Source organism: Pongo pygmaeus, chromosome 12 (genome assembly GCF_028885625.2).
Source record: "Pongo pygmaeus isolate AG05252 chromosome 12, NHGRI_mPonPyg2-v2.0_pri, whole genome shotgun sequence".
NCBI classification, from domain to species: domain Eukaryota; kingdom Metazoa; phylum Chordata; class Mammalia; order Primates; family Hominidae; genus Pongo; species Pongo pygmaeus.
The window spans coordinates 32856391-32878829 of record NC_072385.2 but is presented as its reverse complement, the minus strand read 5'-3'; the positions used below and the strand labels follow the sequence as shown (position 1 = coordinate 32878829).

Below are 22439 nucleotides of genomic sequence, written 5' to 3'. Positions count from 1 at the left end.
ATTACAGGCATGAGCCACCATGCCTGGCCATCAGATATTTCTTAAAATCCAAAAAAAAGGATTTTTGAAAAGTAGATGAGGATAGTTATTATCATTACTATGTATTTGTTTATATGCTATCCTAACCAAGGAATTAAAGTTGCTCTATTTAAAGGTTTTCTAAATAATCTACACTGATATTACAAAGTTCAGACACATATATCTGAATACAACAAAAAGGAGAGACCTATCATTCCTCCCTTATTTTCATTAAGCTTTCTACACTATCAGGGTACACAAAGGGGCTCATTACCCTAACCCAGTGGCCACTCCTGACAACATGAGTGGGGGATGAGCAGTTCTGCATGTCCCCTGCTGTGAGGCAACATGAAGCACCTCTACCTCCACCTCCCCAGCGGTGATTTTGCTAAGAAAGTTTTCCTTGATACAAATTACGCCTTTCCAGTTTACAGGAAACAAACTAAATGACATAAAGAAGTAATGAGACAAATCTAGAGGGTAGAACATTAGACAACAGGCCCAGGCTCTTCAGAAAGTCAGTTTTACGGAAAAACAAAAACAAAAAAAAACCGGGCGGGGGTGGGGGGTTCTAGATTAAAAGAGACTAAATAACCAAATACATTGCCTTGTTCTGCATACCAGTCAGGTCTAATTACCAACTTTGTATTAATTATTTGTATTTACTTAGGTATAATAATTATTTGGGGAATGCTGGAAAACGTTTTCAAATTTTAGGGACATGTAATGACATAGTAGAGTGGAAAGTCACAAAGTCGGTTATCTATTTTAAGATACTTCAGTATATAAAAAATAAAAACATTCTGCACTACAGTCTTAAATTAAGTCTCATTAATTGGATATCTGTAATAAATACTAAAATACATGGGAAACTGTTAAGACATGAATTCCATTTTGCATATCATTAACGGGTATATTAACCAGTCTGGCTCATCTAATTAAGGCATGGATTTTTAAAAATAGTTTTTGTAAACATAGTAACCTGAGTTACTATGTCAAATATGGGTTTACATCTAGATTTTTTTTAAAGTGTGTTACTGACTCAAGTCCCTAGAGGTCACTCTAATAATTTAAATAAATTTGTGTACCAAATAAAAGCTCTAAAGCAGTTTAACAAGAATAATATAAAATTTCACTCAAATGAAGCTATTACTTTATATTGGCAATATTTTAAAAAGAATAAATATTTGATTCTAACATATTCTTCGAGTTAAAAAATGGATAGCAAATAGGAACAAAAAGTTCTACGCACAACAAAGTGCTCCAGACTGCTTTGAAACCAGTGTATTCCTTAGTGAGAACACAGTCATGTGATGCAAATGGACAAAAAAGACAGCATCCGAATACTGTCCTGGAAAATTTGCACCTGCAATTTTCCTCACTGAAGGTCTTCCTCCCTGCAAAGGCAGGCAGACATGGGGTGTGCAATTTATAAGCAAAGCCCCCATCCCTCAGGCACACCAGTGGCCCTGCAAAGGCCTACGGAGCAGGTGCCTCTTACTCTGTAATCATAGGTAGCATCTGGGTTCTCATCACAGGCGATGACCTCAGGAGCCATCCAGTAGGGAGTGCCTATGAACGTATTTCTCCGCCCCACCGTCCTGTCCAGCTGAGCACTCACACCAAAGTCAACTGTGGGAGGAAGAGAAAGGCAGATAAAGAAAGATAAACACAACTACAAACCAGATATACTTGGGAAAAAACACAAGGAGGAAATGTCTTCACAGTAAACTGAAACAGCAGTGCTTCGTGAATACGCAATCCTCCTCAAGGCAGGCACCACTGGTCAGGAGTGCCCTTCCACAGTAAAGTCACTGAGACTGTGAGATCCTCTACCAGTCTGGAAGCTTCTGTGAGGCCTGGATCTGGCTGCCTCCCCAGCTTCTCCAACAGTGACCAGCAGAGGGCCTTTTGAATGAACCACAACCTTCAGTGCTTTCAGCGAACTGCCACAAACAAGATCAAGTCACAGAGAGCCCCAGGTTCAGGAGAACTGACTGAGACGCACTTGACTTACCTTCTTAAACAGCACTAATAACCATAAAGATAAGAATTTCACAAAAGTTTTCTTGAAAAAAAAAACAGTACTGAATCAAATAAAGAAAATCAAGCTAAATCACATGTTCACAAACAACACACCCTAAAGCACTTGGAACTTCTGCTGATTTTTCAGTGACTTCTGCATCCCACCCAGTTGGATGGTGGTGGTGGTCTAGAGGAAAGTTCAAGGATGGGAGGCAGAGCTGGCAGGAAGACCATGACCTCTAACAGAATGCCTCTCATCACTCCCTGCCAACATTATCACTACACACACTGCCATTACCCCAGCAGGAACCTGCAAAGGTGGAGGAGCCCATGCAAAAAGGCCTACGAAGTGCTGAGATGACTTAAAGGGATCATAGATTCATGCACAGAACATGCTCAGAAAATGGCTCGTCCAGGGTGTGGACTCACTCACTGAGTACTCCTTTAGAGACAGAGACACACGGGCCAGGCAGTGCAGGAACCAGGGACACACAGGCCAGCCAGTTAGTGCAGGAAGCCTAAGCGAGCATCACAGCAACTTGGAAGGCAATGGTAACCAATCACTAAGTGATTGCTCAGGGATTATCACAGGCTGGTACCAGGAGACCAGAGCAGGGAACACACAGCTCACTGAGTCATTTCTTATGAGAACTGCTCAAGTGCTTCCTATCTTAGCTCTGAGGGGAGTTTCCAATTGGGCAGATTCCTCCATAGAAAACCAACAAACACAAACACAGGCAAGAAAGTAACTATGAAGATCTTACTTTTACAGTACAACAGCTGTGCCTATGACTTCTAAAAGAAAGGCTAACCAGACCCATATAAACATAAAGAATTTTGTTGTGATGTTAGTGGAAGAAAAATTAATACAAACTCTATTTAAAAATTTGATACAACACTTAGATGAAAGTGGCATGAGTTCAGACCCAGCTAAAGGAAACAAGAAATATAAAAGAACCCTTGTGAGTAACTCCAGGAAAACACCATGGGCTGTAATTATCCAACCATGCAGAAATTTATCAAGCACCTACTACAATGAAATCACAATGCTAGATGCTGGGTAATACACTATTTGCTGCATTCCCAGAATTTACATTTTGGTAAAGGAGACAGTAACAGAAGTAAAAAACAATCACATAACTATACATTGTGAACAATACTATGAAAGAAACAAGCAGCAAAGCCCAAGACAGATCAGAGGTTGGAAAAGGCCCCTGAACATGAGAAAAAAAAAAACTGTGACTTCAAAACTGAAGTCAAGTGTTCCCAATGGGAAGCAGTCATGCAAAGGCCCCAAGGCAAGACCCAAGAAGTTTAAGAAAAGAAAAAAAGACAGTGACTGATGAAGAGAGAAGTAAAGACGGACACAAAATGAGGAGGGAAAAGTAGCATGGGTCAGATCCTACATGGCTTTTTATGGGCAAGGGTGAGAATTGTAGGTCTTATCCAAAGTAAAATAGGAAGCCATCAAGGTTCTTTAAGCAGGAAAGTGGCATGGTCTGATTTGAAGATCAGTCTGGCTGCTGTATAGAGAACCAGGGGGCAGGGGGGAACAAACATGGAAGTGGGGAAGCTGGAGCCAAGCTAAGTAATATGCTCGGTTCCCACATTCTTAAGAAGAACAGAAATAGAAAACATGGGCAAGACTGAACTTTTAGCTAGATGGAAGCAGAACTGGGAGTGCGGCTGGCTTGTGCCAGGTGCAATTATGAGATCACGCTGCACATCCATTACATACCAAGTTTCACCTCTGCATTCTCAGTCAGCAACACATTCTGGCCCTTGATATCCCGGTGAATCACATGATGAATGTGAAGATGTGCCAGTCCCTGAATAGGAAAGACAGACCTGAATTTTAGTTTTCTGTGACTATAAGTAAACAGCCAAGAACACAACTTTTATAAGAAAGTGCACATGTGGACCAAAGGCGTTTGTGAGCTCATGAACATTAACTTTGTCTTAGTGCATTCCCAGGAAGACAGCACCAATACTACCACACACACAGAAAGAAGTCCTCCCCACCCTTAGGTTCCCTGTGTGGGCAACGTGACCACTTCTAGCTGTGCCTTTAAGATACATTGCAGATTACCATCTGCAGTTTCTCTGCTATAATTTGTGCTATTTGTGTACAGGGTGGTTCCTTTCCCACGCTAAATGTCTAGAGGGTGACCCTGTGGGCATATTTGAACTAGACACATCTCAGGGGAAAAGCAAAGGGCAAGAGAGGGCTTTGAAATCTGGCTCTTTAACACTGGCTAGCCTTCCCACTGCACAGTGACAAACTGCTAAGTGCTGATCAATCCCACCTCCATCCCAAGCATAAAACGATTGTGCGGTCAAAAGAGCCTTGTGTTCAAATAAAATATCTTTCTTTCCCAAGGAAACAAACCTACTGGGCATATAACACTTTTTGATGACCTTGTATCTGGAATGAGGCCCAAAAGCTTGTCTCTTACGAGAGGTGGTGGAAGAACAAAAACACATGTTGCATCCAAATATAGTCCAAGAGACAGCAATGCATCATTCTCACAACTCATTTACTTATTCTGTCCTTAGCTAGAGAAGCCAAATATACAGCTCGCCTCCTTAAGATACAAGCAACCTATTTACTCTAAAATGTCTCAATCCAAAAAGGGCAGATTATAAGTAAGGGTTATTTGATTTTTCCTGTTTATTCTTTTTTCATGGGGTTTTATTGTTATCATTACTTTGTAAGATATGAATTAAATACAACAGCTCCTCTAGAATACTAATTTTTCTAACATAGGGGGTTTCAAAACATTCATTTACTGGTCTGTCTATGAAACAGAGCAGAGCTTATTTGACGGATCTGTTTATTTTTCACAACACAGGATGTGCGGTATTATACCACAAAGCACTGACTAGAGAAAAAAGCACTAAAAAGATATGGTACCTTATTGCTATAGTTAGGAACAAAGCACCTCTTCTCAGCATGGTATAACTTCAAACAGCGAAAGGAGAGACACAAAAGCTAACTTCCCAATTCTTCGTAATTCCTATTTCTATTATTTCAGTTCATTTTTGCTCTCTAACTTGCACAACCTCTTCTTAAACTTTTACAGGACTATCTTAACAACAAACATAAGCACCCACATCTTGTCCAACAAATGTGGCTCGCATGCACTCTTGTTCATTACTAGCAGTAAATGTATGGAACAATGCTTGTTTTCCTGTCTATACTGCTACAGGATCACTGCTTCTACAGGGAATTAAGGTGTGTCTAGCAGCTCTGCAACAATGTTATACGATTATTCTGAAAAATAAGTACATTTTTCTTCCATGAAGTACCTGGGAGTGTATGTGTGTTCAACTAATCCCATACCAGAAATTAGGCCACAATTATCCTTCCTTAGCAGAGATGCCAAGTCCAAATACTCAGCGAAGGACCTATCCTCGAGCAAATGCATCAGTGTTTCTAAACTAGGAAACATTTTTCCCTTAACTCTGTATCATGCATGGCCACAGAATAAAAGAGCAGTCAAAGGCTGTCATACAGTATTGGTTACAGAAAGCTCTAAGTTCCCATATTCAATATGAAGATACTGCCATGTGGAATGTGAACATGGAAGTGGGCTGAAAAGAACACGCAGGCCTGCTGCTAAGCCTCGTGGTCCAGAGGGTAACAGTGTGCAGGCTCCAAAAAGCACTTCTCTATTGGCTGGGGCCTACCTGCTTAGGACCCTCCCCATTCGAAGGGTCTGATCATAACGATCATAATGTCTAAATCCAACATCTAGTGAGAAATGAGGAAAGGTTCTGCCACCACAGAAATTGTTTAACCCCAACCATCTTTGAGAACACAGCTTATCTGTCTGGGGGTGGCTGCATTCCTTTCTCATGAGACCTTACCTCCAGCTTATCATCCTGCTTTCTCTTTACCAAAGCCGACTCTTAGTAACCCCTATAATGAACACACACTACTGCATGACACACAAACTCTCCCTGAGGCATTTGCTTGTTTTTGGTTAATTTAAACTTTTGTCACGAGGAAAAACTCCCATTCTAGATGAAATGTAGGCGAAGGAAGCTCGTGTTTCAGATGCCCAGTGAGGTGAAAAAGATTTGCTACGTCTCAAAAAGATGTTCATTCATGTACCACACTCAAGTTGGCTTAGAGGCGTCAAACAACTTGGGCTTCTTTTAAATGTTACTGGAGATTACTGATGGTAAAATGGCTAAAGGTACATATTACATATGATAGGTAAACAATGCTTGCCTGGGTATAGAAACACATGTAAGTTGTCTTTGATGTCTTTGAAGGCTGAAATACATTTGATGCCTAGGACATTATGGTAAAAGCTAGTTCTCTGCTTGAGATATCCCATACTGGAATTATATACTAGAAAAGTAGGGGTGTGGGTGCGTGGGTGGGGATGTGTATGGCTGGGGAGTGGGTGTTTAAAACAAAGAATAATGACAACAATTAATATTTACTGATAGGTAGCTATGTATCCACACGTTACATTAAATGATTAATATACACTAACTCATTGAATTCTCCTAACAAAAGTAATTTCAAAGGGTTGGTATGTATAGATGAGGAGAAAGTAAGTCCTGAAAGTTGAATAACATAGGGTGTGCTATAGGTAAGCAGCAGAGGTAGGACTCAAACCCAGGTCTGACTTATGCTAGTCTCCAACCACTCAACCAATGTTCTACGCTGCCTACCATGCTAAACAGTTTTAGTTTTTAATAGAATAAAAGCATCTGGCCCAGTACCTGACTTCCTTTAAAGGAGTATAGGGCAGGAAGCTTAGTTTCCCACATTTAGGCTCTGCTTTCTATAATAGTCATAAAAGATCCTGACATTTTAATGACATTTGCAAGTGTTTATAAAAAGATGGTTCTCCTGTCACCCTACCCCACCCCCTACAACTGGTCTTCTTAGGGGAATTGCCTATTTTCAAAGACTACATAAATATCTAAATAAAAAAAATTAAACGTTTCTCTAGCAAGTCTAGATGGCAGTTTTTAAACCTGCAATCCTCTATGAATCTTAAATATAAAAAGTGGGATAACTTTACTTATTAAAAAAATTAAAATAACTTATTAGTTACTTTAAGTTTTTTTATTAGTGGGGGAAGCATAAGAATTGGGCTTCAATTTAACTTCATAATCTTTTTTTTTAAATGTGGTAGGTAAATGAAATGCAACCAAGTAATGTCCGTGTGTAATTCAGGGATGAAGTAGAGAGAAAAACTGTGATCGCCAAATGAAGAGACTCACTGGTCATATCCTACATGCACTGCTCAAACACGAAATCCTAGAAACACTATGCCTGTGCTGTCAACATGGCTTTACTACTCAAAAGAACCATTTAAAAGCTGCTAAAATAGCAGTTCAGAAACTTGCTCTAAGATCGTTAGCCAGCTTTTCAAATGGCTGTAAATAATATTAAACATTCCAACTTTTCTTCATAAATATTGTAACAGATTCTAGTAGCTAATGACAAAGACTTCAAGGTGATTTTGAAAACCAGCATTCAGCACCATTAGTATTTACTTATAAGCTTATACACAGAATTCCTTTAAAAACAATAGTTGGAGATTATTTCTCTTCCCTTCCACTCTGATTTCCTTTTAACTCAAAGGAAAGCTGCCAATAGGTATGTCATGATGCCATGGAAAGTAAATTCAGAAATGCTTTTTTTATTTAAGTCCACCTTCTTTACATACTTGCCAGAGCCAAATCATGATGTAGCTTAAAATTATCAAAGCTAGCTAGATATACAGAACCCTTGGCTGTCAAAGAGAATAATCTATATAGGTATAAGTAATGCAAAGAAGTACTTGGGGCTGGGAAAATGAAAACGGAAGCACAGGATCATGAGTTGGAGCACTGTAGCCACCCACTTTCCTTACCCTCAGGATTTCTCTGGAGATGTAAGCGATCCAGTCTTCTTTGAGTGTGTTCCCTTTGGTGTTCTTCACAAGGTCTGTAATGGACCCAGCCCCACAGAACTCCATAACAAGCTATAGGGCAGACAAGACACAAGGTGAGCAACATATCTTGGAGAAATTGGGAAAACCAGTTTAACCGCCATGCCCTCTCTTTTCTAAAGACCTAGAAACGTGATGCTCCTCAATAATTCATAATAATTTGGAGGCACCTAAATAACTGAAAGCTCATTTCACAGTCCAGTGTATTCGCTCCGTATATTTGGTCCAGGAGACTGACAGTGTCTGGTATTCTAGAGCACACCCAAGTGCAGCAATTCTGAAGTGCTCATTCTCTCTCAGAAGCACATGGGCACAGGAGGACCACTTTGCTCTTCATCACTACCCAATTACCAAATATCTGACTCAAATATTCCCTAACATTCTTTTTCATTTTACCTCAAAAACATCCTATTTTTCACATTATGATCCTCAAACTATTATATTTTATATTAACTGGGTCTAATGTGAATAAAAATGGTATTTTTAAGCAGTTATACAATTTTTAATGCAATATTTACAGTATCTAAATGTTTGAACAATATGATCACAATGGTATGTTTAAAGTACCCAGAAAATAAACTGAATTGAACTGTTCTAAAATTTTAACTATGATCTGATTTGGGCAATAGTAACGGTAAATTTTTTCCCTTCTACTTAATTTTGCAAATGTTTTCTGTAATGGCCTTTTAAAAATACTGATACAAAAAGTATTAAACTATCTTCCTGCTTTATAAGTTTAAATAATGTGATAGCCACAGATCTGATGGTATCTCCAGGTCATTATCTTGAATATAAATGTGCTCAAAAAGAGGTAAGGTTGAATGTGTCAATTCCAGAAATTTCCCTGGAATTTGTTTTAACTATTATCATTAATATTATTAATAAGCTACTGACAGAAGTTTGTTTCTTGAGATCTGTCTCTCATTTCCAAGTGGTAAGCTCAATTTACTGAGCTTTCAAATTAATTTTGTTCCCATAAATAAAGTTTTTATTGTATTGCTTTCAAGCTCCTAATTTCCTTGCTATTTGGTTACATTCCTTCTAGATGCTGCCATTTTATTCCTGAAACACAAAGTTAACTTTTTTCCATGCAATGTGAAATCAACATCAAAATAAACAACCAGCATATAGTCAACCCAGAGATACAGGCCAAGGAAGCCTTTAGAACCTGCCAGCTACTTACTGCCCCTCTTTATTGTTTTTCTTCCCTCCCTTTCCCCCACCCCCACCCCCACCATGCCCTTACAATTCAAGCAAATGGAATGCCCACAAATACTCAGGAAACATCCACCTACCCAGAGTTGGTCATCATGTCCTGGAGGGCTCTTTTTGATGAAAGCACCATAATATGTTGCAATGTTTCTGTGATGAGAGTATTTCTTTAGCATATTTATCTCCAGTTTGATTTCTTCCTCTTCATCCTTATGAAAAAATAAAAATAAAATGTGTGGCTACTGAATGATGTGCATGACTTTACTTCCCCCACACTACGTACAATAATGAAAGGAACACAAGTTCCCCATCCTCCAGGAGCAGAGGCACATATACATTCACTTCATCCTCGTGCCAAGAACAGGAACCTTAGAGGACTCATCCTTTGAAGTGTGATTATAAGACGTGATGCACACGGGGTAAAGACAGACACGGAGAGCCGCAGGGACAGTGCGAGGGGACTGCCCGGCCAGCTCTCCCACTAACTGTGACCTCGGGCAATGCACTCCACTTCTCTGAGCCTCGGTTTGTTCAGCTTTAAAAATGGGACCAAAAAAGGGAAATGACTGATACTATTTGAAATTATCACTTGGAAAGTCTGTTTCCTTTGCAAATACAGATCATCTGGTCCATTTAAGACCAGAAAACGTTCACCTCTAACAACCCTGCACGGCAGCACCCTCTAGTGAAGCCAAGGCAAAGTACTGAATACATGAACGCAGGCTGGAGGTGTAGTCTCTGACGGTGTGCTCAGCGAGAATCCACTAACCCGAAAAGAGGTTCAGCTGCATCCAGTGGGCCCCAGTAACAAAACATCACTGAGCATGTGATTTCAGACTTGGCTCCTCTCCTAGCATCTTGGTTTATTGAAATAAGATGAGCAGAGGAAGAAACCCAGAGTTTGTGTGAGAAGATCAGGGTGGGGAATGAAGGAAACAGATAGTGACACAAGTCTGGAAAATAAAAATAAGTTGCCCTTGTAAATGACAAAGGCTGAGAAGTCTGTGATCTCCACCTCTCTCTCTCATATAAACCTGGAGAAGAAGCTGTGCACACCAGCCAGGTAGGCATTCTGTTCCTTGTTATATATACATGACATACTACCTGCAAAGAGTCAGGTTAAGGAAGATTTGTAGTTAGTACAGAATGAGGGGAAAGCAGAGTTAAAGTGAGAAAGAAGAGAAACTGCAGGAAAGGGAAAATCATCCTTGATTAGAAAAGCACAGTGTAAGATCGAGAGAAATCTGATGACCAGATCTCTAGAATCCCCTACACTGCATACATTTTCAAAAGGAAAAGATGACTAGTCCCCTAAAATGTCCTTACTTTTCTACACTGACACAATCATTCCGCTCATAACTGATGTCTTTCTCTATCCAGGGAAGAGTAGGGGCTCTGAGTAGCCTAGACGTGTGTACGCACGCACTCACACACACAACTTGGAAGAAACCTACTTACTGCTTCAATCTAGCACCTCTAGAACCACTCTTAAGGCCTTACAAGCCTAAAGGAAGTTTGATTTGCAAATATTATACTTTAAGATAAAAGCTGCAACATCGTTAATTAGATATTAATGATGAGATCAGATGGGAAAAATAATTTTTAAAATACGAACTTCAGTTATACATTACTGCTTTAGAAAACAAATGTATAAGAAGACATGTAGTCATCTTAGAATAGTAATTCTCAAGATGGCAGCTTTACAGCTTGGTTCCGAAATATAAACGTTAGAGTATTATATTATAGTACAGTCATGCACTACATAACGTTTTAGTCAACAAAGGACTGCAAATACAACAGTGAACCCATAAAATTATAAATGAAGCTGAAAAATTCCCATCACCTAGTGACACTGTTTGTGGTGAGGCTAGTGTAAACTAACCTGCCACACAGCCAGTTATATAAAATTATTGCACATATAGTTATGTATAGTACATAATACTTAATAAATGACTATGTTAGTGGTTTGTTTACTATACTTTTATTGTTATATTAAAGTGTACTCCTATTTATTTAAACAAAAAAAAAGTCAACTTACAACAGCCTCAGGCAGATCCTTCAAGAGGTATCCCTAAGAAGGCACTGTTATTATAGGAGATGACAGCTCTATGCGTGACTGCCCTTGAAGACCTTCTACTGGGACAAGATGTGGAAGTGGAAGACAGGGATATTGATGAGCCTGACCATGTGTAGGCCTAAGCTAATGTGTGTGTTTCTGTCTTCGTTTTTTACCAAAATGTTTAAAAAGTTAAAAAAGAAAAAAGCTTACAAAGATATTTAAAAAGAAAATATTTTAGTACAGCTATGCAATGTTTTTTAAGCTGTTATTACAAAAGAACCTAAAAGTTTTATAAAGTAAGAGTTACAGTAACCTAGTTAATTATTGAAGCATATTTTTTAGAAATTTAGTGTATCCTAAGTGTACCATGTTTATGAAGTATACAGTAATGTCAGTACAAATTTAGTGTATCCTAACTGTACCATGTTTATGAAGTATACAGTAATGTCAGTACAAATTTAGTGTATCCTGAGTGTACCATGTTTATGAAGTATACAGTAATGTCAGTACAGAATACAGAAGTGTATAGTAATGTCCTAGGCCTTCACATTCACTCACCACTCACTCACTGACTCACCCGGAGCAACCTCCAGCCCTGTAAGCTCCATTAATGATCAGAGCTCTATGCGGAAATACCACTTTTTATCAATCTCTTTTCTATGTTTAGATACACAACTACTTGCTATTATTTTACAATTGCCTACACTATTCAGTACAGTAGCATATTGTACATGTCTGCAGCCTAGGAGCACTAGGCCATACCAGATAGCCCATGAGTACTATCTAGGTTTACATAAACACACTCTGATGATGGACAACAGCAAAACTGCCTAATGAATGATGCATTTCTGAGAACGTATCCTCATTGTTAAGTGATGCACAACTATATATTCTACAGGCACACTTGTCATGTGACTTTGACAGATGACTACAAATATGGCAACGGTCACATGACCCAATACAGTTGACATAATAATTCTCATTCAAACCCTGCATATAGGAAAGTCCTACCAAACAGGTATAATTTCTATCTGAGATTTAAATATGGCCATGTTGAAAGCAGCAGTGAAAAATTAGGTACTCAATACTAGATAACCATCTTAATTCTAAACAAAACCAGTGTTTAGACTAGCTAGTAAAACAAAGAAAGACTTCTATTTGAGACCTTGCTTCAAAGGAACTTTATTCTAAAACAGAAAAGGGTAACAATTTTTACTACATAAAACATGAGGAAGCATGCCCCAAATAAAAGTAGGAAACCTAATGCCTCAAAAGTTTTACCTTGTGCTCTCTACACACACATCCACACGCACAGTGTAACGAGCAATAGTGACCAGGGCTGGCTGGCATGGGGCACATCAAGCCTGCTCCCTCCTGACTCACCACAACTCACTCCCAGTGGTATCTGAGGGTTTCTGAGAGGCCTCCTGACCAAGCAGTGAGTGGCCTGGGACAGCCCTAGTGAGGCCTGTCAAGATAGGTAGGCTCCTGAAAAGAGCACACGGTAGTGGCCATAAACAGGCCCCATTGAAAAGGCATGTGGTGTCACTCCCAGGATAAGGCCCATGGTTAATTAAACATGTGCTCTAAAAAGCCAAACATCCCACTTTCCTTACACTGAACTGCAGCTGGGTGACCAGAAAGTGAACTAATGGTTTTTCTCCTTTTATCCGAAAGTCAGTAAATCTGTAAGGATTTGGGGTATAAAAACTACATAAAAACAAAACAACAATGTTGAACTGGAATAGGGAAAAATCAAAATATCGATTTTAATTTTGTTCCTGTAGTAAGAACTTCATACACTAGTGAATTTTACTGGACTGTCCAGACTTGTTTCATCAATCCCACCCTTACCTTTGCCTACCTCCACTCCCTGCAGTGGCTAAACTGTTTCCAGGGTCATTGTTCCCTATCACACTCTGCCAGTAGCTTTCACTTCTTGAAAGAAAGAAATGCTACCTATGATTCTCCCATGAAAGGCTTCCTGAGCAATAATTAAGAATTATAAAATATTTCGACTAGGTTCCATTTATATTTTTTTCTTTTAGTGACACAAACCAATGTCTTCTAGGATCTAACCTGTTCACCACCGTACAAGAAAGAGTCAAGAGCACTCGGTATTTTCACAGTTCACTGAGTTAAAAATCAAGCACACATTTTAGTTCTTATAGTCTTAAATTCCATACTGTCCACCAGTGTGAAAACTCCCGAATAGGCACATTGGTAAATACTGTTGGCAGATTACCATGGCACCATGTATTTCTCTGAATCTGAAGTGCCCCTGAATGGAGCCCACCACTATTTTATGTCATGAAACCATGAAGCACTGTCAACCATAAAGTATACACTCTAACATCTTCAAAACTGAGTTGCATCTCAGAATCAATGATTTAGAAGAACAACTAAAATATAATCAAGTCTGGCAACAGCTTTTCTAATATGACGGAAACACCCAAATATCATCCAGAAATACAGTGATCACATCAATGTCACCTGCCAGAGTATTTCCCAGGTCTGAAATAGTCAAATCCTGGAAGCATACAAAAATAACTACAAAATATATTGCAAGGAAATTATATTCTCCCCTCAAATTACTGTTTTAGGATAAAGTTTATATATACTTTGAACATTTCCTCTCTTGATTTATGATTTTAAAATAGATGACTATTACACATCTTATAAAATAAAAAGGCAGTTAGCACCACTAATTGTCATTTACTGTCCAATTATGAGTGCCCATTTGGAGAAAAAAACACTAGAAATACAGAATCTGCCATGGCTTTGAGCCAGCTACAACTGGAAATCTAATTATGACTAATGCTTATTATACAGTATTTTATGTTGTCTTTAGAGTAGGGTAATAATGAATCAACTTCTGAGTTTCAGTCTCCCTTTGGTTATTAAACATATGTTTGGTGGTTGCATCCCAGCACTTAAGTACATACACACATACCACCACCACCACTAGCACCACCAAAAACAAACACCTCATGTGGCCTGGGAAGATACAGCAGAAAACAGACTAGGGGCCAGCTAAAACTGAGTTTAGTAACAACAACAAATCCTATATACAAAAAGAAAGTTGAGTTGGCAAAACTACATAGAAGACGTTTATATATTCCATGTGTCCAGGCAGAGTCCAAACTACTGTGTCCTCCATGCCCTTCTTTAGCAGGTCACAAGTATAAACAAATGAAAAACAAAATCAAGAGTAACTTCAAGAGGAGAGAGAGGCCTTTTTAGTAAGGAAAAAAAGGTCCCCCTCCTGGTTACTCGAATGGTGTGGCAGCTGCTAGCCCCCACTTAGTGATTTAATGCAGCTGATGCCAATTAGCATTTTGGACTTTAACCAGTGGAAGCAAACCCTCACAGAAAAGGCCTTTGTCTCAGGCTAGGATCTGACTAGGAGATGAGTTTTTAGTTGCCTTGCAGGCCGTCAGAGGGTGGGGGTGGGGCAGGGAACATCTGCATAGTAGTAATTTTCACAAGTAGCAATGGGTTTGTCATATGACAAGCCCTGCCCACTCCACCATCTGAGCACACAGGAGTGCATGGTATGAGTGTTTTGTTGTTTGTTTTTTAATGACCCCTTAAAATGCTGTTCAAACTTGTTACCTAAATTTTTTCCCATTCCATCAATGGTAGTAACTATGTGGTGGGGAGAGATGGGCAGACTTCAGATAAGCTAACTGGAATCCAAGAGGACTGGGAAATGTTCTGAGCATTTGCCAGGTGAAATGAAACCTTTCACCTGGCATACCCTCTTTACAGAATTAAAAGTAGACTCAGCGACAGCTGGATACAAGAAAAAAGCAACTGACTGTTCACTCTATCTTTGTTAGTTGGAGAGAGGACTGATAAAATGAGATATACAAATATCTCTGGAAGATTTCAGCACCAAAATGTACAAATGAATATACATTTAGAATGAAAATATCTGTTTTTAAAAAACAGTTTACAAGTTTTTGTCAACTACTACTGAACCTTTTCTTTATGTGACTGTGAACGGGCAGAAAAATGAGAACAGATCACTTTTTACCTGGCAAATCCCACTACATCTAACAGTATTATTCAGTACCACACCAATGAAAGCAGCACAGAATTAATCAAATTCATTTTTTTTTTTGGCCTCAAACAGGCACATCACATTACAACTTAAATTCACTGACTAGTCAACTAAACACAGATGAATGTAACTACACAGGAAAGATTCCAGAACAAAATTAAGGCTATAGGATCTGATCAAAAGGAAGAAATTACATGTTCCTTAAAATTAATCCGCACCCCCAAGATCAATCAGTCTCAATAAAAACCGACGGAAAAATTACAAACTTAACAACAGCCTGCTCAAGAAAAAACATGTCTTCAGCACATTTCAAACAAAAACGCAACGCATCCTCTTTCTAGTTCTGCTACTGAACCAATGAGCCAGTTCTGGGATTCCAAACCCAGCATGCAATGGCCTGAAGCCCTGGACCCGCCCTCTTCTCCATGGAAAGCACAACATAGAACTTTTACTACACACAGCAAAGCCCCCAGCGTGCCCTCTGGATCCCCTCCATCTTCTACAAAGTGCCACCTGCTGAATCTTTCAATGAGACTGCACTACTCAGCTGGTATCTAAAAATAATGTGATACAGAAGACAACTACACAATGACACCATTCACCTGGATGGATGGGGGTGGGGAGGACTTCAGATGGTGAATATAGTTCATTCTATTTTCTTCTGCATCAGTTGCCCATCAACAACTTTGGGAGACTGATGCTTGCCTGAATGACCCACAAGGAGGACAAAATACACGTCTGACAAACCCCCACCAAAAAGCACCACATGGCAAATAACGAACATGGTGATCTTACTCAAACAATAAATGCAAATAAGATCACTATTTCCTCCAGGATCTAAAAGAAACTATTAGATCTTTCCAAAGCTTCATGTCATCAACACCCAGGAATCCTGACAGTTGACCTTGTCGAGCCCCAATCTATAGACAAAATACCATGGGTACAAGTGTCTTCAATAATATACTTGAAATAGTTCATATTAGTACTCAGTTTAAATGAATGCATTGAGGAGGAGAAGGGGAGAAATGCTACCAAATATTACCTCTAGATTATAGCCTAATTTTCTACAATTGTCATATACTATTTTCCTAATTTGGAAAAAAAAAAATAAGAGTTTAGGATAGAAAAGTTTGGCCCCCAAAGAATTCAAAATGAGCTTTCTGGCAACTCACACAGTCCATCTCCTTCTGTCCTTGGACTGAGGGTCCTCTCCCCTCCTTGCTGCTTGAGGGTCACTGCCAGTTTCCCTGCTTGGGCCACTGACACCAATGGTCAGTTGTGCAGGGAGGCCTAGGAGAGCCTGAAGAACTAGAGCCTGGCTGTTTAAACTGCCTTCAACTGGGTCAGTAGCACCACTCTGACTTTAGCCTCTTGGTCATTTCTTCTGGTTTACTATAATGTACCAATTCAGACCCTCAACTTCTTAGTATCGGCTCTTTCCAGACTTAAGTCATTCCCAGAGCAAAAGGAGAAGGTAGGTGGAGCACTCATCATCCACTGTCTTCACTTTCCTGACCTGCCAAAGGTCCCTTGAGGAGAATCTTGCCTCAGTCTATTCATACCTCTCCCTAACCCAGTGGCAAACTCCATGAAGCTTCCCATAGCGCAATGGGGGAAAGAATACAATACACATTGCATAGAGTGTTGTCTAAAACCTTAAAAACAGGTCCAAGAAAGGAATGGCAACAAGGAGTACAGCTCTAAAGGAGGGTGTGATAAGTAATAGTGTTTCTGCACTTCATGCTGGATTCATCCATGCACTCAGACACCAGAGCTCGTGCTTACATATTTGACAAAATGTGTCTTCAATAAAAAAGAATGAAGGGAGCTTCGGCTCCTGGCCAAAATAAAGTATCAAGGACAGATGATTTATCCTCCCACCTGAACAACTAAAATTAGCCAAAATATACGAAAGCACTTAGAAGAGACTTCAGGCCATAAGGGCAGTGACCCTGAAAGTTGGGAAACACATGCAGACTCCAGCTTACTGCCCTGAGAAGGACTCCAAGCTGCAGCAAAGGGAAAGGAAACCCAAACGGCGCCCAGAGGCGTCTCTGAGTTGAGGAGACAGAACTGAGTCTGGGGAGGCCACAGCCGCTGCAGCTGCAGTCGCAGGACAGAATACCAGAAAGGAGACAGCTGCACAGAGAGCAAGCAATTCCCCCTAGAAGACTCAGTAGCACACTATCAACACATCCCCGTGCGGAAACCACCTGAGGTAAGGGAAAGAGCCTGATCCCAAAGGATTCCTCGGAATAGTACCCAGTGCTCAAAGGGTTGGGAAGCAGTGCCTCCTGCCGTTGGCTAGATTGGAAAAACTCATCATTCACAGGACTCAGAAGACTCTGGCCTCGATCGTGGGGCCAAATAAGCCTAGACTACATGATGTGACAATCCCAAAATCAAATCTTCAAAGGATCAAATTGCTCCCAAGAACTAGCTTCATCCCAGAACCAAGGTCAAGTATGTTATAAAAAATATAAAATATCCAGTACCCAATAAGGTAAAATTAACAATGTCTGGAATCTAATTAAAAATTACCAGGCATGCAAAGAAGCTGGACCATACACATATGAGAGAGAGGGGGAAAGAAAATTATCTGAAACTAACCCAGGAATAACACTGATCACAGAATTCACAGATTTAAAAAAAACTTAACAAAAGCTACAACCTACACCTCTATTGGTATAAACTATTATGTCTGTTGGGCATCTACCCATGAAGGAACCTGACACCCAATTTGCTTTTTATGGTCCATTAAATTAGAACCCAGTGCATTTAAAAAGCAACAACTTGGATTTACAGATGTTTCAGTCCTTCAACCAGAGTGGCAGAGTAAAAGGCCCCACATTATCATACAGGTCATCTGTTCCTACTTTCCCACCAACAGAAGAATATAATCATAATTAAAAAAAAAATTTAAGTCACACATACGAAAAACTGTCTACAAAAATGATGTTTGAAATCAACTTACTTTTGATCCAATCATTTAATTTTTGTTTGATCTCAATTGCTATAAACAACTTATTGGTTTATGTGTTAATCAAAGTATTGGCTGTCAAAATGAAGCTAGTAACTATTCCACAGACCCTACTTGGAGAAGCACTGATTTCAGAGGGCAGGGCCAATGGCTAGTATTTACACAGCTCAGTGACTTTCTAACTTTGACCTTGAGGACATTAGAAGCAAAGCCCCAATTTCTGATATGTTTCATGGTTTACCTTACCCTTTCCCTCATTCTTCCTGTCTCGTCCACTGTCGCTTCTTAAGCTACCCCAACTCCTGCTTACGTATTATTTTCATATGTTTCATGAATCACCACAGTACATGAGTAGAAAAAAGGAAGATAAAATAAAAACAATGATCACCTGGAGAAAATGTCTTTCAAATGTCATGATATTAAACCAAAATCACCTTGGCTCTTGATGCTCCCTGGAAAATGGAAATTTGCCATAGTCTGCCAATATGGTAACAAGGAAAAAAGCCTTAGTTTCTATGTGTGGACATTACCATTTTGTTACTTTCAAATAATTCTCTTCATTGTGGATAATTCACGAATCTGGAAAGGGATCCTGTCTTTATTATGAAATGGCATTTTCCACTTCAAATGCAACTGAGTGACCTCTGTATCACAGCTCACATGCCTGGAGAAGTCTCTGGAAGAGCCTCATGGGAACCACATATGAAGAACCATTCCCTTAGCTCTAAGAATTCAAACATGCTTTCCATAGAAGTTACTCAAAAAGACCATGAATAAGTGTCACAGACTTGGGTAAAATAGAAAATAGAAACAAGGTATTTTAATTCCTAATAGACACCCTTCATTTAAAAAAATTTAGGTGGCAAAATTCAGGTGCAAGCATACATCTGGCAATGTCATACTGCATCTACTCACATTCTCTGCAGAAAATGTGACAGCATGTATCTGGAGGTCACTCAACACTTCTCACAGCTTCTCACCTGTGTGAATCATTTCCTAATACTGTGGTGTAGAAGAAAACTATAGGGTGGCACCAGTCATCATGCCTTCAATAATTAAATATCACCTCCCTACTTTTCAATCCCAACTGGGAAAATAATTTGAAGTCTCTCCCTCTCAATTTTCTCTACTTCTTAGAAAGATATCAAACCATCTAATGGGAGACAATGAGAGAAACACAAAATCAAAAGCTTCAAAGTCCCAATGGAAAAACTACTACACTTGACCAAGATCTGAGGAAATCTGACTCTACAGAGCTACTACCTGCATTATACTAGTTACTCAAACCGACCTTAACTAAATCCAAGGAGAAGTTTTGCTCTGAACCAAACCAGTATATTCAGTTCTAGCCCACGATGTAAGTGGTCCTTATGGGGAAAATCTTGTTGGATGCTTTATACTCCACCACCACAGAAACTCATAAAAATGTGTCCCATATCGTCTCTTCCAAACAATAATCAGCAATGTATGTCCTAACTATGTACGTCATTACCTGTGTTCATACAAGATAATGATAAACTGCAAGTGCTTCTCTTGGAAAAATGTGAAAAGATGGCAAAAATTCACAGATACCAAAAAGACTGAGAGAGAAGACAACCAATGATCTTCAATATGTGATTAAACTGGAAATAATACGAACAGCTGCTAAGACTGGCACTGCTCAACTGTGTCCCAGAGCACTGAGAAGAGTGACCACCACGGGCACTCACAACTGCTGCAGGTCCTGGCTACAGCTCCTTTTTTTAGTGTTTTCGCTCTGAGACTGCTCTGAACACAATACATATTACTACTGACATTGAGTACTATTTGTATTTTATCGAAAATAATTTTTCTCTTGAATATAATTTTAAAAGATTATTGTTGAAAATACAAATTTTATTATATACAGGAAAAAAAAGTGTTTTCCATTACACAAACCTCTAACTTCATAGTGGAAGTCAATAATATAGGATTAATGTAATCCAATTTATTTATTTGTTTGTTTGTTTGTTTATTTTGAGATGAAATCTCGCTCTTTCACCCAGGCCGGCGCTATCTTGGCTCACTGCAAGCTCCGCCTCCTGGGTTCACACCATTCTCCTGCCTCAGCCTCCCGAGTAGCTGGGACTATAGGCGCCCACCACGACGCCCAGCTTATTTTTTGTATTGTTAGTAGAGACAGGGTTTCACCATGTGTTAGCCAGGATGGTCTCAATTTCCTGACCTTGTGATCCACCCGCCTCGGTCTCCCAAAGTGCTGGGACTACAGGTGTGAGCCACCACGCCCGGCCAACGTAATCCAATTTAAATAGGCAAACACAGTTTCCTCAAATTTAGAAGACATGTCGGTGCTATTTTATCTCGCACTTAACCTCTTTTACTTAAGTAGCATCCCCTAGCATCCCACCACCCCATCCAGCACCATAAGCACACTGTATGGCAATCATCTACAGCAAAGATGCACATTTTTAAAAACAATCACCAGAAAGATACTGTTAAGTCATTAGCATTTTTTTTTTTTTTGCTATTAATCATTTTATATAGAACTTTAAGGCAGTCTACTACCTATACATTTCATAAAGCTGTAGTAAGTCATTTTGGTCTTAAAACAGTTCATTAACTTGCCACTGTGTTCCTTAATCTTTACTCCATCTATCTGCAAGTACACAGGGACACACACACACATGTGCTGTGAGGAGGTGGACTGGAGGCTGCAGGAGTGGCTGGATGAAAGACATGAAAAGAAGTCCTCGAGACACTGCAGATGTCCTCCGTCTGCGAAGAGTCAAACAATATCACTCCCTAAAGAACAACACAGTCCTCCCTGTCTTGTGATCATCATCTCCCTGTACTCTGAATGGCTATGAAGCAAAACACATGCAAAGTCTGCATGGAGTCCCCGAGTCAGTCTGGCTAACTTGAAGCAATTGTTTTAAAACTAGAACTCTCATGGGGCGGCAGGAAAAAGAATGGAGTTGTCAGAATAAAGGAGGACCATAAACTACCACACGCCTATCTTGAATATAATGAGGGAGCTAAATTTCTGCACAAAACAAAAAGTAAACATATTGTTGTCATGAAAACACATACAAAGTCTCTCAAGTGGTAGGTACCCTCCTCCTCCAAGAGTGTGTATTGACTTACAGAGATAGAGACAAAAACTTAAATCAGTTAAAATTACACAAATAAATGTCTCCAGTGAAGACCCTGAAAGGCCATTTACCAACCCAAATTCACAAGCACAAAGGATATTACCATGTTGGAACCTGCCCAACTTATCCAGCTCCAACCAACAATACCAACTGCCAAATTTACCATCTGCTGTTACCCAAAAAAATGAAGGTCAGTAAGTTGCCATGCCACTTTCCCTGGCAGATTTTAACAAGTGCCCCAACCACATGCCCATCCATTGGTATAAATGCATTCAGTAAGCATGAACTGTGGGCCCACTTCATAGCAAACACCATGTGGGGCACCGGCAAGAGCAAGCGGAGGCAGGACAGGGAGATAGATGGCTCGTCAGAGACACATGGACCAATGCAGATACAGAGGCAGGCAGAGCACAGGGACAAGGAAATGAAGAGAGAAGGGGAATCAACACCTGGGAGGGTGAGCTTGGGCAGCTGTCAAGGAGGAGCCAAGAAACCTGGGTACAGCCAGCATAAAAGAAACCAGACAAGGAATGACACTATACAGAATGAAGCCAGGGAACCCATGGGCCAGCAAAACTACTTTCACATTCTTTTTTTTTTTTGAGACGCAGTCTCACTCTGTCGCCATGCTGGAATGCAGTGGCGCAATCTCGGCTCACTGCAACCTCTGCCTCCTGGGTTCAAGTGATTCTCCTGCCTCAGCCTCCCGAGTAGCTGGGACTACAGGCACTCACCACCACGCCCGGCTAATTTTTGTATTTTTGTAGAGACCAGGTTTCACCATGTTGGGCAGGATGGCCTTGATCTCTTGACCTCGTGATCCACCCACCTTGGCCTCCCAAGGTGCTGGGATTACAGGCATGAGCCACCTCACCCGACCCTACTTTCACATTCTTGAGCCTAGACTAACTAAATTTAATAAAACAAAACAAGTCTGTTAAAAGAAATCAAGAAAATGCCCTCATTTCCTGCCAGGCTCAGTATAAAT

The 22439-nt window shown here is 39.9% G+C and overlaps 1 protein-coding gene across 50 annotated transcripts in view; it reads right to left on the bottom strand.

Annotated features, from left to right (window-relative positions):
- The window catches only part of MAP4K4 (mitogen-activated protein kinase kinase kinase kinase 4), a 194066-nt gene that overhangs the window by 61365 nt on the left and 110262 nt on the right, over nt 1-22439 (bottom strand). For all 50 annotated transcript variants that reach the window (XM_054475971.2, XM_054475973.2, XM_063649286.1 and 47 more), the window contains 4 exons: nt 9299-9424; nt 7926-8036; nt 3782-3872; nt 1520-1650 (listed from right to left, as the gene is read on the bottom strand). In XM_054475971.2, coding sequence (XP_054331946.1) covers nt 1520-1650; nt 3782-3872; nt 7926-8036; nt 9299-9424 — 459 coding nt within the window. The remainder of the gene's footprint in view (nt 1-1519; nt 1651-3781; nt 3873-7925; nt 8037-9298; nt 9425-22439) is intronic.